General features: G+C 47.4%; 1 protein-coding gene across 3 annotated transcripts in view; it reads right to left on the bottom strand.

The window, feature by feature from the left end:
- LOC120820903 (contactin-associated protein-like 4) overlaps positions 1 to 16,834 on the bottom strand; it is a 30,172-nt gene that overhangs the window by 11,403 nt on the left and 1,935 nt on the right. For 2 of the 3 annotated variants that reach the window (XM_040179138.2, XM_040179140.2), the window contains exons 2-8: positions 8,752 to 8,862; positions 6,381 to 6,574; positions 4,055 to 4,202; positions 3,037 to 3,240; positions 677 to 993; positions 293 to 563; positions 56 to 205 (exon numbers count right to left, since the gene is read on the bottom strand). In XM_040179138.2, coding sequence (XP_040035072.2) covers positions 56 to 205; positions 293 to 563; positions 677 to 993; positions 3,037 to 3,240; positions 4,055 to 4,202; positions 6,381 to 6,574; positions 8,752 to 8,862 — 1,395 coding nt within the window. Of the gene's footprint in view, positions 1 to 55; positions 564 to 676; positions 994 to 3,036; positions 3,241 to 4,054; positions 4,203 to 6,380; positions 6,575 to 8,751; positions 8,863 to 16,834 lie in introns of all 3 variants that reach the window. The other variant, XM_078104240.1, reaches the window with a different exon arrangement.

Genomic DNA, 16,834 nt, shown 5'->3' with positions numbered 1-16,834 from the left:
CACAAAGTCTGCAGCAAACCGCTGTTTTCTTTCACCACGCGGACGCCCCGCTTACCGCCGAAGAACAGCTGCCCCCCCATGGCGACGAGGAACGGAGGACTGGCGTGAGCTGTGGCTCCTTCACCTCCGTCCACGGAGACGGACAGATGCCCCCGTCTGGAGGTCAGCTCCGCAGAGTGCCACTGACCGTCGTCGAGGGCGGAGCCTGAGGACGCGCAAAAGCAAGCGGCGTGACGCACAGAAAGACACTCGGACCGTCTGAGGGCATCGCGTGGAGGTTCGGCTCGCTGACCGGCGCTGAGCTCCAGCGGCGCCCTGCCGGCCTTGTGGATCCGCAGGTGGAGTCTGGCTCCGCTCAGGTACAACCACGCCGCACCCTCTTGCTCCGGGAGGTCGAAGGTCAGCAGAAGCCCCGCCTCGTTCCAAGTCCGGAACTGAAGGCCCGCCGACGTGCGAGTCGACGGCGGGGCTTCCGTCGCCGGGGGCAACCGGAGGAAGCTCTGGGCGCTGGTGAACGTCATGGCAACGGGGACGGGCTCGGCACAGGAAAAGGTCACGTCGCCCTGAGGAGGATGCAGAGGGGGGAGGAGGGGGAGGAGAAGGGGGTGAGGGGGGGAGTTCTTTCAGAAGGGAAAACACGATAACGAGCTGATCAGCTGATCCTGAGCCAGTTTACCTCCGCAGTGACCCGCTGGTCCTTCTTCTCAGCCAGCTCCAGCAGGTTCACCCCGTTGTAAACCAGGTTCTCCAAACAGCCGTGGAAATGTCCGCTCCCCCCGACCGCCCGCCGGGGGCCGCGGCCCGCTCCCACGCTCACCTGCTGGTGGTCCCAGTGGGCGAGCCTGGGTGGGAGCCGCACCCACAGCGAGCTGCCGTCCACGGTGAGGTTGAGGCCGTCCACGGCGAGCTCCATGGAGACGTGGTGCCAGTGCTGGTCGTCCAGCAGGCTGCCCAGGGACACCAGGCGCCGGCCGTCAGGAGAGGCAGTCCGGCCTGGGAAGGAAGGACGGGGGAGAAGAGGGAGGAGATGATGTGGGGGGGGGTGAAGAAGAAGAAGAATGTTTTTTAGATTGGGCTTCGTAAACGTGTTTTATTTCAGACCGGTGGAAGGAAAACAACAAAGATAAATTCAGGGGATTATTTTACATTGTGTCTGTGTGTTATTTCTCGTTTGCATATTTAAAAATAATTTTATAAATAATTCAATTTGCAATCTTTATCTCTGTGTCAGTAATGAGGTGATAACTAAAGCGCTGCTGCCTGCAGTGACGCCGTGCTCTAAGGTCTAACGGAGGGAATAATAATAATTACGAGCGGTAACGGCAACCAAACAGCGCTGCACACCGGGAGCCATCGCGCATGCGTGGTCACCTGACGGGATGGCAGGTGATCTACCGGCGCGGCGTTGGTGAAGGACCTGGTCCCCCTGGTCCTAAGGCATGCGCTCACTCACAGGGCGCGACCCCCAGTGGACTGATTGGGAACAGCAGCTACTTTTATAGAACTGCAATTTATGCATTATGACCTCCGGGGGGGCCGGACTTGGCCTTGAGTTTGACACTTGTGTGCTACATACTTACCAATAGACAGTCTCGTGATCCTATGTATATTGTCTAAGTCGGGAATACTTGTTCTCTCATGGTTATCTTCATGGCTTTGTCTCCAGCAGCATCCTCTGCGCCCTCGTCATGTACGGCGCCCGGCCCGCCTCCTGGGTCTCTGAACTGGTGCCGTTCCCAGTTAGGGATCACATCCCGGTGTGAAGCGAGAGGAGACCAGAGGAGGCAATAACACGTGGTTAACACCGACGGGAGCGGACGGAGAGGTGGAAGGGCCATGAATAAATGAGAGCAAACGCTGCCCGTCCTCCAGAGAAGGAGGCGAGGACGCGGCGAGAAGCACTCGCTCATCAAATATGAATCAGACGTTGTTTGAAGACGCTGTCCGTGCGGTTGAAAAAACGGAGTTGAGAGAAAGCGGCCGAGAGGCCGTTCAGTCATCAGTCACCATTCCCAGATCGGCCTTCTTTCCACCGGTGGCTCTGAAGAGAGAAGGGAATGCTTCTCTCTAAAGACGCCTCTGCTCGACTTACTCCCTCATTAAACAAGAGCTTACGCTCTCAATCTAGTTTCAAGTCTTCTTTAGCATGACCTTCATTTAGTGAATGAGGGTCCATTTAGAGTAAAACAGACCATAAAGCAGGGGATGCTTTAGGGGCGGGGCTTACTGTGATTGACAGGTTTTGCTCTTTGCTCTTTCTCTAAAGCACATTTCATAAAGACTTAAAGGGATTTCCTCTTAATGATATAATAATCAATAATAGCACAAAGCATGTCTGTTATGTAATAAAACGATTTCAACAGAAAAAAACAGACAATGATGTGTTTCATTACATCAAAGGTTATTTGACTAAATAAAGGTTTGGTGGAATAGACATGCAAATCCTGCTCATGTTTTTGGGGTAAAATGTTCCCCAGTTTGGGAACATAAGAGAGAAAAAAAGCTGCATTTCAGATTTTCTGTCTCCAGGAACCAGAAACTAAATTTCCTTTTTTTCCCCAGTCACATCCAGTCTTCTTCATTTGGATGAAGCTCGGCCACAGGCCACGAGATGAGCCGCCATCGATCCCTCCGCGTGTTCACGCCCACTAAATATTCCAGAGCTTAAGGGCTCAATTGCGAGACGTGATTGATGTTTTGATGTTTGACGTTTTGATGAATGCGCGGCGGAGAGGAAATGGGACGCTTTGGTGAGCTGGCGCCTACGTTTCAATGAGCCAGGTTTATTCATTCAAACTAACAGAGGCGTACTGAGGGTCTCCTGTTAGCCGCCTCGATACGTGATGTCACCAGGCCTCTGAGGGTCAGCAGCTAACGCAGGTAAAAAGCACGACCCCCCTCGCACGCCGACATGCATCACAAGCGATCCACGATTCAATTATTCAAATAGATAAAAGCTGCATAAGCAGGAGGTCGGGGGGGTCACGCTGTGACCTTCAGGCTCGGACGCCTCGTCAGGTGGTTTCACCGCCGTACCTTTTCTGAGGAGCAGCAGCAGCTTTCCTTCCTCCAGCTGCAGGACGAGGCCGTGCTCGCTGCGGCCCTCGGCCCGGAGGAGCACCCCGGAGTTCCTCAGGGTCTTGAAGGTCAGGGAGACGCTCGCCCCGGACGTCCGCCTCGGCCCCGGGCTCAGCCTGAAGAGGAGGCCGCCGCGGCCGCCGAGGCTCACCACGTGGGAGCCTGAAAGGAAAAGAATCTGAATCACGCGTCTTACATCTTCCTCTAATGACCCTTCAACAAAATGTAAGAAAGAAGGTTATTGAGGAAGCACCACCGACCTGTGGAGACTCTATGAAGAAGCTAACAGTTGAAACCTCTGAATGTGAGCAGATTGTAGACGGCGCAGCCGCTGAAGTAAAATAATACACTTGATAATAATTCTTATTAACGCTGCGCCTCAGACACCCGCCCTGCTGCGTCGCTACCGGACCATCAAATTAGAAACCTCGGCCCAGATTAATCATTTTCTGCATCCGATGCGTCTTCTGCTGGAAACAGAACAACCCTCAATTTAAATTTGTCAAAAGTCAAAGATGAGAGGTTTGCCCCAAAAGTTTCACAAGCATTCGGGTCACGCGTTTTTTTTTTTTTTAGCAGCAACACGTTTGCAAAGATAATTTACTGTCACACTAGAGAGGCAAAATATTTCATTTCATTCCCTCCTGCTTTCCTCCTTCTTTATTCTCTTGTGTGAAGAAGAAGTGAACAACCTCCCTCACTGGCGTGACTTGGATCATGTCCATCATTAAACGCACATTCGGGAAGATGCTTTCTGTTACTGCCTCGTCTCCTCTCCTGTGTCCTCTCCTGCCTCCTCTGCCCTCGCTGCCTCTCCTCTCATGCTGGTTCTGTTTTTCTTTTATCACTCCAGTGGCTCATTTCTAATCAAAGCTCATCCGCTGCCTCTTCTCCAATTAGAGGACATATTGCACAAATGTGACAGGGAGGATTATTACATCTGCAAACGGAGGATTGAGTAAAGGTCCAAACTGACCGTAAGAGCACCCGTAGGTCTCCAGTCTGAGTCCGATCCGGCCGCGAGGGTTCCAGTCCAGCGGCAGGAGGCGGAGGTGGCGAGCGATCACGGGATGCTGCAGCTTGTGCAGGACCACGCTGTCCGCGTTGGTGTTACCTGGAAGAGCCTGGAGACGCATTGGACATGGTCCATCTTCTGACACCACAGAGACACAATGCCCCCCCCCCCCCCCCTGTGAGAGGTGACTGCGTGAAGAAGGGGAGCTGGTGGAGATGGAGCCTCGTTCCTGTGAAGCTGTGTTTTAGAGGCCTTGGTAGACGGAGTCATTTATTAATGACTCTTCCTCTTTTCAGGTAGTTCGGCCTCTTTTCATACAAAAAGCGTTATGTAAACTAAAGAAATGATATAAATACCGTCAGTCTGAAGATCTCTTTGTTGTTTACTCCCGTTGCTTCGGATTTTTCTCTTGTTTTTCTTCCCTCACTATTTCTTTGTTTGACTGAGAAACCAGAGTCGGTGTGCCGGCTCCAATACCTGTGTTTGATTTTTAATCTATATGCAAATACCGTGTATTTAACCTACAATCGCTCTGAAAAAAAGGGGGCTGCAGGATGCCGAAAATGACATCCCTGCTTCCCCTGTGCTGCCGCTGCGTAGCTGCTCGCACAAACCAGGTTAAGGCGTTAAAACCACAGGAGCTGCTCTCGTGTCTGACGCATCGTCTGCTCTCCAGCATGAATTCTCCAATTTGTGACAACCAGAAAAGAAATGATCAGAAATGACTTTCCATCAAAACAGTTTTCGTCCCGATGAATAGCATTTTGGGAGAATCTAACCCGCCCCGACCTGCCTTCATATTGGCGCTTATTGTCCCTGGAACTACTCTGGCACATCATCCGAACCATATTCTGTAAGACAGGAAACATTGTCACCTCCACAAATGACAGTTCGCCCCCCCCACAGGATCGTATGAGGGACGTAAACATGACGATGTAGTTTGTGCTTTTCCTTCAGGGTTTAAACTGTTGGTAAAGTTTCATGGAGCTAAATCAATGAAGTTAAACGAATCTCACGTCGATTTGCTCGACTTTGCATTGTGCACTTTAATGTTCTCCCCCACTGCCGCTTGAAGCTTTTCAGGATGAAGCTCATTAAGAGAGTCTTCATCGCTCCTGCAGGGAAATCTACGCTGCCTCCGTCACCTCTTGAGGCTCCTGCATCCGCTGCTTGAGAGAGTCATTTATTCCCGACACCATCTAGTCGCTTCTTTCACACCTTTTTCTCACGTGGAGAGAGAGAAAGAGGACAGAGAGAGAGAGAGACGGCGATGTCGAGAGGGGGGGGGGCAGCGTTTCTCAGCCCGTGAGCTTAAAGGAAAAGAGAAACCCTGAAGAATTGTGACTGATGAAGCGGCTCACTTGTGGAGCTTCAGAGGAACTTCAGACTCGTTGATTCGTCCCTGATTTCCGTTCAGTGTGTTTGATGCTCTGTTCTTTCCGCCATCTGTGTGTGTGTGTGTGTGTGTGTGTGTGTGTGTGTGTGTGTGTGTGTGTGTGTGTGTGTGTGTGTGTGTGTGTGTGTGTGTGTGTGTGTGTGTGCGCTGGAACTTCTGTCTCAGTGGAAGGAGAAGCTTTTTTTATGGGAATTCATTCATTTGCTACAGACGTTAAATGAAAATCACAAACTGTTACGTTGGATTCAGACGGGGACGAACAGGCGTTTTTTATCTGCTCCATCGGCCGCGCGTGCAGGTTTTACTTCATGATTACTACTTAGAAATACACACAATCTGGTGTTGTAGATTCCATCACAGCGGAGGATGCTGGAGGAGAACAGCCTGGAATAATGGTGCTAATAATAATAACAGAGGGGAAAAGTCCAATGACGTTCGCTCACATTTCATACAGCAACGTCAGAAGTTTTTTTTTTAGGTGTAAAAGGCAAAGAAATAATAGAAACTTCAATTATATGCGGAAAGTAACACGTATAGAGAGTTGTTTCGTACTTTTTATACCTGCTACATTTCTCACAGCTGTGGGCGAGCAGATTATTTTCCTCATTTGTACTTTCTAACCATCGGTGTGCCGGTGATGTTCTTTTTTATCGATAAACAAAAACGGGTGGTCTGTTAAACCCCCCTGAGGAGCTTCACCCTGCGTTGACTCCATGTGACCCGCTTAGTTATTACTTTACCTTTTCACTCTTTTTTTGTTTTTGCACTGATTCATTTCTTGTTGACTTTGTTCCTCTATTGTTGACGTATTTTTGTACTTTCACAGGTTTTTTCTTACGTGTTGTTCTGCGATCAATAAGTCTTATCTCAGGTTATCTGAAGCGCGCTCACCCCTCTGCTGTCCTCCTGCCGATACTGTTTCCAGTTGTGTCCCGCGTCGCTGAACATCAGCTGGTAGGACGTCAGCCAATCAGAGCTGCCATAGCGACCCTGCGTAGCGACGGCAGTGATGCGTGTCCGCCCGCCCAGGTCCACCTCCAGCCACTGATGTGGGTCCGAGCTCAGAGGAGACCAACCGCCAGCTCCTGGGAGGAGGAGAGGGGGACACATCTTCATCGCCCAGAGGAAGAGGAGGTCACTTCTCAACACTCACAAAGGAGAGCAGACAAAGTCTCTGAAGAGCGCTGGAATATCAAAGGGAATCAAAGATGAATCGAAACGTATCAGGAGAGACGGCGTGAAGAGATTGATGCCGCTGGATCCTTGAAATACTGAAAGAACAAATACAAGTTTCCAGCTGTTAAAAGAAGACAAATGTACTAAACTTATTTAATCAGACACAAACTTTCCCATAGTTTAAAAGCCCCGAGCACCAATAAATTATCAATTTACGTCTTTGATGTTTAATTTGCAACAGTGGAAAGAGTTTAATCTGTAGCTTAAGGACTGTTCTTATAATATAACTGCTTCTTCTACGATATTAAAGTGGCCAGTATATTGCAGACCTCCGTACAAAGAGAGCCGAGGCTGAAGACCACGAGATGAAGACGCGTTGAATAATTCACATTTCAGAATGTGTGCCGAGTCGCGCTGTCACGACGTCGAGAGGACGGACTTTGTAGTGCGCGCTCTATTTCGGAGGATGTTCTTCATTCCCTGGAAGCTAAACTTATTTTTTTCTGTTCTTTTGAGTCAGAGGAAGCGATGCAGGTCCTCGAGCGGCCTTCGACGGAAGTTACATGGCAGGATACTGAATAGAAAGACAGCTGAAGGCACCAAATAGGAGTGATGGGGCAACGTGAGACGGTCCACGAAGGTTCGTCTTCATCGCGTTGTAGCTGCTTCTGCATCTCATCAACACTCGCCTCCATCTTCGAAAGACACATGTCTAATTTGTGATGACGACTGCAGCGTCCATATAAGCGTCATCCTTCCAACGAATTCCATTTTTAGTGATTCTACAAAAATATCAGTGTCTCGTTCCAAAGTTCTGTCTCTGCCGATCGAGTCGCTTGGTATCAGACGTTGTGCAAAGGCCCCGAGGAAAGAAATTGAAGCCGAGTCGTATTGTGATTGCAAGCTTAAAATGTTCGCTCAAGGCGTCTGAGGGTTTAGCCCCTCACTGAGTGAGGGAGGCTTTGCAGCGGAGGGATTTCTCTGCTTTGTGCCCTTTGAAAATAAAAGTTAGGTTGAACTATCTGCCCCTCAGGCCGATGTCGTAACTTTGGTTCCCGGCTTCCTGCGGCACGGTGAGATATTAGTGAGCGAAGTGGAGCCCGAGGATCCGTCTCCCCGGAGAGAAATGGGATTAAATTCTCCGCAAATAGCGAACAGAGAGAAGCTGTTGGTTGAGACGTTTCACGTTCATGTGGATAGCAGCAGTTTGAGGAGCGACGCAGAACAAACGCTCCATGCGACACCCTGCAGAGCCGACTCAGTAAAGCACTGTGACCTGTGCTATTGTTATGACATTAAATATGCAAACGTTAAGGGTGCTTCTATATACTTAATCTATATTTAATATGTGTAGAGCACTTAGTTTGCAGCACATGAACTGCATCCACGAACAACACTCTCCTACCTGGCCAGTGTTTTTATAAAAAACACTTGTATGCATTTTCCTGTCAATGTCAATTTGTCCCCACTGATATCATTCGTGTATATTTTCATTCTTTACAAGAGGCAGGAAACTAGTTAGTAAAACAGGAAATAAACCCAAACTGTGACACAAACAAAGGGTCTTCATTGGACCACCTCTCGATTCTTCATCCCTTTTTCTGCAGCCCAGCTGCACTAACTCGCTCTTCCCTCAGGAGCTGATCCTCGATCACGCAGCTTGAAAAGGAAAGATCGTTCACCTTCCCTTTATTATAGCGCAGAATGCGACCACGTATGACCAGTGAAGCGTGTGCACCCGTACAAGATAAAACAGTCTGTAAACCCCCTCATTGATTGTTGCCTGCTGATGGCCAACCTGCTGACTGATGAATCAAGCAGTGAAATAGTGTTTGTTCCTTTTCGTGACTGGAAGTCCAATTTTTTTGTTTCCGGGTCCGTTACCTGTTGGTGTGGCCTTAAATGACGCAGAAAATAAATAAATGTGCTTTTGTGAAATCCCAGACAGCGGCGCTGGTCAGGCGCAAATGTTTTGTCTCTTTTGTGAAAGTCAAATGAATAAAGGTAAAGAAATGAGCTAACGAGAGAGGAAGTCAAAACTCGCTCTCGCGAGAAAGGAGGCCGTTGTCTTCTCTCTGCCACTCACCTTCTCTGCGGTTGAGCTTGGCGAAGGCCGGCCCGTGGCTGCCCGACGCCCGGGACGAGCTGCTGAAGGCCGGCGGCGGCAGACCGGAGACCAGCGGACGCCGGCAGGCCTCTGGATCACAGGACAGGGGGAAGAGGGGTTAAAATAGTCCTTCCACCCGTCACCTGGAGGACACCTGGCATTGTCACAGCCTACTAAGGACGAGCAGGCCAAAGGGGGCTTGGAAAGAACATCACCTGACATCAATCACAACCAAGACTCCCTCAACAGGTTCAGGTGTATTTGACCTTTGACCTGACCTATTGAAGCAGTTTATTTTGCATCGAGCAAACACACAATGACGACCCAAAAGCCAGACACAACGAAGGTCCCGCGAAAGACGGACCAAAGTCAAACCTTCTGAGTAAGTTCTGAACTGGCAGGAATCCAATATGCTCGCTGTGATTAAATCTGCACCAAACAAAGTAACCGCAGCTCAAGATCCTTCATTAATATAATCTCTCCAGGAGATACCCGCATTCTCAGGAGATATTTCCCTGTCAGCGATAGAGGAGATATCCTTTATCAGATTGGGGGGGTATTCAGCTTAAGGCTCCACAGGGTCACTTAAGTCCAATTTAATTAATCTGAAAGCTCATGAATGTAAATACTTCTGTGTGGCTTACAAATGTAGCTAAACTACACGTGATGCAAAAATAATCTAATGACAGAAACAGTGTGAAACGATTGTTGTGTCGTTGTTTCTTCCAGAGAAATATGTGAAAAAAAGATTTTTTATTTTTTTTTGTCTCAGTTCAAGTGGCGGAGATGGAAACGATTTCCACGCTCCAGAAATCAATCCGCTATTAAAGCAAGTGATGTGATCATTGCGCTTTCCTTAAGTAGCGTGCTGTGCAGGGAAACGATATGCACACACACACACACACACACACGGTAGCGACAGAAGCACCCAAACCCACCATGTCTCTCAGAGAGACGTGAAATATCCACGGCCTCCTCACAGGGGTCCATGAAAACACGGCCAATTAAAAGTCACTTACAGCCAACCGCATCCGCTCGACGGAGGAATTAAACAGGGGAAGAGCCGGACGGAAGAATGCATGACGTCACTGAGTGAACACAAAGGGCTTAAACCTCCAGAGCATCTGAACCCAGAAGGATGAATTCACACATACGGCGCGTAGACACACGTCAAAGGTCTTTCTAGTATCTCCGGGGGCTTTGAGGAGGACTTTTCTGAAGATACTCACAGTTTTTACTACATTATAGCTTCCCTCACAGTCGTTTGTGGAGAGCCGGCCTTGGTAAACTTTATTTAATTTATTGGTCCAATTGTTGCAGTTTTTTCCTCTTGACAGATTTAAAATACTTCTTTTGTATGTGTTCTTTATATCCCTGAAATGGTCCCACGAAAACATTATTGATCGGCCAAATGGTATCTCGAAAACGAAACTGCCCGCCAATTTTTTGTCTGATACAAGCGTAATTTCCTTCAGCCTGCACCTCCATCAGCAGGCGAGTCACACGTTGAAGCTCTGAACAAATGTCAAACGAGTATTGATCACAGAGCCAAACTGACTATTGCACTCTTCATCCGACAGCCTTTCATGCACAAAAACAGCGTGCACTGTTTTACCTTTTATTCCTGCTGCGTCAGTGCAGAATAATCCACTCTAAATCTGCTGCTCTGAGCTCATAGCTAATTCTGCACGACCACCAGGAGGTTTCCTCCTTAGAGACTCAAGGGAAATCCACACTCATTACCTCCTTGGATTCATGTTGTTAAGGCACAAAACATTCTTCATTTCCTTGAAAGCTCTCGTTCCTTGTGGTTCGTTTTCTAATCAACTGCATCACTCCAAACCGCCTTTAAAACAGACATCCATTTACTGAAATATGATTTCATTTAAATGCAAATAAATCACCTAGAAGACTCCTCTCCTCTTCAGGGTGGGGCTACCTTGTGATTGCACTACGTCCCCCCGTGCAGAGACAGTTTAAACACACTGCAGAGGGACACAGAGGACTGGGTCTTATGGCTGAAGGACGCGTAGCTTAGCAGCTCTGGGCCAAAACAGAAGATATTGCGAGTTATTATTCTTGTTGTCAGATCTCGTCTCCAAAGTTCAGTGAGTTTAATATCAAAACAAGCTCACAGGTAGCCTGCACGCACAGGCCGCTTCGCAAGAATCCTCTCATCCGTGGCCTCGGCCGAATGCAGAGCGTCAGCAACATTCTGGATTAAATCAAGCCGATGAGCATCTCCCTTCACTTGGTCTTGGACCCACACACACAGTTCAATGCCCACGTGACATCGCACATCCAAAGTGACTTTCTGACAAAGTTAGTGGAGACTTTCCAGATATCGCAGTCCATATTAAAGTAATTATAGAAATAATAATGATTTACCGTTTCAAAAGCTGTGCAAGCGCAGTCTCGGGTTAAAAGAGAAGATTGGATGTAATGGAGCAGCAAATGATTCCTCCCACTCGTCACAACGGCAGCACGGCAACAGCCGGAACCCAAGATGCTACGACCCACGCGGCGACTCGAGGCTCTAAAATGTCCCCAAAACCAAAAGGTGACGTCACAGTGATTCGTCCACTTTCCTTATACACACACCACGGTTACAACTTGGCCGGTTTGCGCAGACACACAAACCCAGAGGGTTTATTCTAGTTTAGAAATAGAAGAGAGATCGCGAAATGTGGATAGTAATAAAAAGAGTATTCTGCACCACTTTGACTGAGGTCACTCGGCTGACGGCGCACTAATTTGACTTGGTTTGATTTTGTCGGGCTGCACTTCATCAGACTGGTCTTGTTTTGCGTTTCTTTTGCCGCTCGGACCTCTCTGACTTCCTCCCTGCACTTCTCGCCGACTGAAGCAAAGGAGCCTGTCCGTCAAACGGCTACGGAGCTGTGAGCATTAACAGCCTCGGTCCGGAGGCGGAGGACGACTCCAGCCCTTCATCTCCAGCTCATCCAGTGCAAATTACACGGTACACATGCTGCACAAGGTGTGGATGCACTCATGCAAACACGCACAGTACGAATGCAGAAGCAGCACATCGACGAGGCATACAATGTTGTTTTGTGGAAACCTGTCAATTCTTTCCCTTTTTAGTCTGAATAATATGCAGTCTGCAGACGTTGCACCAGTGTGAGTTATTAAGGAGGTCAAATGCAATGTGCCAAGTTGTTTCAGATCTTGTGGGGGAGTTCCACAAGGGTCTATTTTGGGCCCTCTACTTTTGCTATTACATGTTAATAACATCTGTGGCCAGATGGAATGGAACATATTCAATCTGATGATGCAGTCCTGTATTCCTCTGTTCCTTCCCACGCAGGTCAGTGTGAAAAATAACTCTACAACCAGTTTCAAACAACACAAAGTGTAACAATATCTAAAAAATACCAAACACTTTTAGCATGCTTTAATGTGTTTTGTATGTCTTTAACATTACCTGCATTTTAACAAAATGTTATGTTGAAGTTGAGGTTTAAATGCGCTGCCTTCTTGGCCGAGCAAGCGTAAAAAAACATCCAAACTCAGTTTCTTGATTATGTCCCTCTTGACGTGTGCGACTGTACACAGATTAAAAATACACACGGCTGCTGCTCTGAGCAGAAAGCGTTTGTAGTCTTCTCCCCGGGTGGGGGGGCTGACCTCCTCTATGCCGGAGAACTTTAAGGCTGGAAAAGTCTTTTCTGTTGATGTTCACCGATGCGTGTCCTCCGTGGACTCGCATCTAATTTAGGACAAGGGCATCGAAAGCACGAGCAGCATCTTGGAAAAGGACTCTTCTAGTCCATCACTAGTTTATGGACTCACTAAAGTTTTCTGCAGACTGCTCTCCTCCTCACAAACACACCTTTTAACGCAGCAGTTCAATGCAAATGTCACGCAAGCAACATCAAAACCATTTCATTTAGACTTTACAGTGGAAACGACTCATGTGACAAAGGTTACAGTGATCAACCCGCCCCACGTGGATCGATAAGGGGCACAGCAAACAAATGCTGTAGTGTATAAGTTCCCTCACAGTTTTCATACATACTAACAACATGGTCAAAACCTTTTTCCACGTTACTCCCGTAAAACCTCGGGGTAAGCCGGCTGCTTCCAGCCAGGTTCTTGATGCTGGTGCTGCGTGTACATTCAAATCCTGACGGTGAATATAAATCGCCGAGCTGTCTGTTTAATTATTTTGAAATCATCCCCTGATTGTGATCACTTTGACCCAGAGAGCTGTGATTACTTCAATACATTCCCTCTTTACTTAGAGTTGTTTGAGAAACACCTTTCTCTGCTGTTAATATCAGCTCATGAAATATATATATATATATATATATATATATATATATATACAGTTACAGTTTACTTTATAGACTATTCTTCACTTTTGATCCTCCGAGGCGCAGAACTCTGCTGCAGATCCTTTTATTCTCTGAGTCTCGCAGGTTTAACCTTCATCTCGGCTACACAAACACCCTCATCTGCGGTGTTGAAAAGGTGACAGAATCTGGTTCGTGAAGAAAAAGTTACTAACATTAATAATCGCTTGGCTGTCTGGGAAGAATATAAGTGACATTGTGCTCTTGCACAAGGCTTTTCATGTGTGCATAGAAGAAAAAGTAATCTGTGCATCGGCTAAAGCGTTTATTTTTTTTCCACTGTTCAATATTCATTATTTTCATCATCATCATCATCAACTCCCAGAGCACATGTCTTAAAGTAGCTGCTAGCTGTTGGCTAATGATAGAAAAAAGCTTGAATGTGATTATTTGTTTTCACAGCAGGGATCTCTTTCCCATTATGTACACATTTCACTTTTTACCATTTGGGCAGACGAGCAGCTTCGGGCTTTTCCATTCAGCTGCTTTGTGTTCGCAAACATTTCCTCTTGTGAAGGACTCAGAAATTAAATGTGACACCAAGATTGTTGAGTAATGTTCCGCTGGAACACTCAACCCTGTCCCGTTGGGTCGGGTTGGGTCCGGTTGGGCCTGGTTAGGTCTCTTTGGTCCGGTTGGGTCTGGTTTGGTCTGGTCTGGTTTGGACCGATTGACTCTGGTTGGGTCCGGTTTGGTCTGGTTGGGTCCAGTTGAGTCTGGTTTGGACCGATTGACTCTGGTTGGGTCCGGTTTGGTCTGGTTGGGTCCAGTTGAGTCTGGTTTGGTCCGATTGACTCTGGTTGGGTCCGGTTTGGTCTGGTTGGGTCCAGTTGAGTCTGGTTTGGTCCGATTGACTCTGGTTGGGTCCGGTTTGGTCCTTTCAGCAGAGCCTTCGCTCCCTGTGCTCTTCAAGATGCTTTTGTACCATTTCATTTTGAGGCATTTCATTCACTCTACGAGGAAGGTGATTGGCTGCCATCTGCCGCCCCCGCAAGACCCGAAAGCCTCCGAGGCCGGATGGAGTAATTGTGGCCGATCTCTCTTGTAATCGGTCCCCTCTGGCCAATTGGGGTCAAAACTTTACTCCACTAAAATAGCTTCCTCCAGCCACCTCTTTTCTTCACAGAATCACACATCGGTCTGTGTGTGTTACATCGCCACACATCTTTGTGACAACACCTCTGGCAATATTATATTCTTTGTTTACTTCAAACTGTGGACCTTTGCTCATAACATGGCACATTTCTGCACAAAAAAAGAGGAAAGACACAACTGGATATTCTTTTTAAATGAGATATAATACCACTAAATGAACCTGATTTTAGTCGCATCCTGTAGATTTGTCAGATCCGACACATCTGACCTGCAACACTGTAAAAATGAGATGACGATGGGAGAAAGTTGCAGGAATGCTGGAGGGAACTGCAGGTTTCCCTCTCCTTTATACCTCTTCCATCTCATTAAATGGGTCATTGAATTGCTCGCCAGACACCTCATCTGCGTTGCATCTTAAAGCCGTGGCTTCCACTCGGCTTTGGTCCTGCTGTGTTCAATGTCAGCCGCCGCCTCCACCACCAGTAACGTTTTAATGCACTGCAGCTGATCTGAGTGAGAGGGCAGGCCGACGGCGGCCCGCAGTCTGAAGCAATACGGAGTCAGCTGCAGTAACTACGTGTGTCCTTTGAATCGTGGCCGGGGAAATAGATTCTACCAAACGATAGATTAGAGTTCGGATTCTCTAAGCTCACATTCTGGCTCTGAGTGGCAGTGTGTGACACGTCGAGCAACAGACAATAGTTTGGTCTGAGCTCAAGAACAGCAATGGTTCAATCATATAACAGAAGTATAAATGGCAGTGATTGAACTTCTCATGAGGAAAAGTGTCAATTAGCATGTAGCTCCGATCTAAAACTTCCCCTACTTTATGGTCTGTTTGACTCTAAATGGACCATAATCTACTAAATAAACCTCATGCTGTATTGAAGAAGACTTGAAACTAGAGATTGAGACCATAAACTCATGTTTACAATGTTTACTGAGGGAATAAAACAAGAGAGAAGTACAGTGATTTTCTCATAGACGTCTATGGGACCAGAGTCGCCCCCTGCTGGTCACTACAGAGAATGCAGCTTTAAGAATCTTGGTAGTTTGTGTTAACTGAAATAACACTTTTAATGATTGACAAGGGAAACATCTTGAATGACAACATTACCTTCTTATCTTATTATCATCCTTTCACCGTCATCTTCATCATCTTTGTTCACCCCACTCACTCTCTTTTGCTCTCCTCTCTTCATCAGTGTCGTCTTCAGAATAACATTCGTCAAATTCTCTCATATCTTTAAATCTTTCATAATCTTCCTCATTACTATTATTTTTCTTCTGTAGCTTTATCTTCTTAATCACCATATTCCTCTTCATGACCTACCCCATCTGCTTCTCATTCGTCATCATCATCATTATTATCGTCATCATCATCATCATCATCGTCTTCTTTCACTTCATCATCGGCATCATCATTTCATCAACATCATTGTGTTTCTCTCTGGATTCGTGGAAAAGATTTATGACATCATTTAACGGTTTTCATGCTGAGGTCAAAGGTCATATCTATCTCAGCCTTCCACTAGCCTGTTTGGATTCTAAAGCCATGCTCTCCCACAGGCTCAGCTTTCCTCCACCACTCGCCTGCTGAACTACACCCGCCTACACCCGTGTTGCTTCCGGGGAGTCGGCGTTCCACGGCCTCTCGGACCGAGCAGGAGTTTGCGTGCGGCGACGGCTCGGGGTGTGATGAATGAGTGTGGGTTTGGGGAGCGGGAGCTCCAGTGGGAATGGCCTTCAGCAACATATCGGTGGGTCACAAACTCAGACGGATGGACTGCAGGACTCGGCTTTATCACTCAACTGCGTGTCCCCGGGTTGATAAATCCTGATCGCGGACTGACTGACTCGACGCCGCCTCGACTCCCTCGTCTTCGCGGCTCCCCTTCCCCGAACGCGCATTTTCATAAATGACACAAAAGAGGAAATACGAGAGGAAGCTTCTCCTCGCCGTGACAAACACCAGCGTCTCATGAATAATGCAGAGCAGCAGAGGATTTCCTTTTTTCTGGGAAGAAATGTACACTAATTTGATTATATTCACATGTCTGCGTTGCCCTCAAGAATCAAAGCACATTAAGTAAAAATAAATGCAGATATCTGTTTAGAAAAAGGCTTTTGCCTGAAGGTCCATTCACAGACAGTGAGGAAATGGACCGTAAAGCACATTAGTATGCAAAGAAGTCCGTGCAGATAGAAGTATAAAACCATTTATGTATAAATAAACAAAATGCAAAAAATAAAATGATGCGCGAATAACTAACTGACCACCGTGACACGTCTGCCGTCGGATTAAAACCTGGCGAGTTTGTCTTTGTCCAACTGTTTAAAAGAACAGAGTATTTTTAAATAATGTCACTAGTGCTCGTGCAGCCGAGCAAAGGGACTTTATCTAAGAGACAACGCTTTGTGCGTGGAGATGAGGACCACTGGGGAGGCCTCAGAGGGAACCAGCATCCATCCGTCTGCCTCTAGGACCCCTGGCGGTGGGGACGGATGGTTTGGACACACAACAGAAGGATTCTTTCGGTGACTGTCGTCATTGAAGTGGAGTTTCTGTCGTCATTGATTATCACCTGAGT

This window comes from Gasterosteus aculeatus, chromosome 6, assembly GCF_964276395.1.
Source record: "Gasterosteus aculeatus chromosome 6, fGasAcu3.hap1.1, whole genome shotgun sequence".
In the NCBI taxonomy this organism is placed as follows: Eukaryota; Metazoa; Chordata; class Actinopteri; order Perciformes; family Gasterosteidae; genus Gasterosteus; species Gasterosteus aculeatus.
Note: the sequence above shows the minus strand (reverse complement) of the source record. Positions and strands in the feature narration are given on the sequence as shown.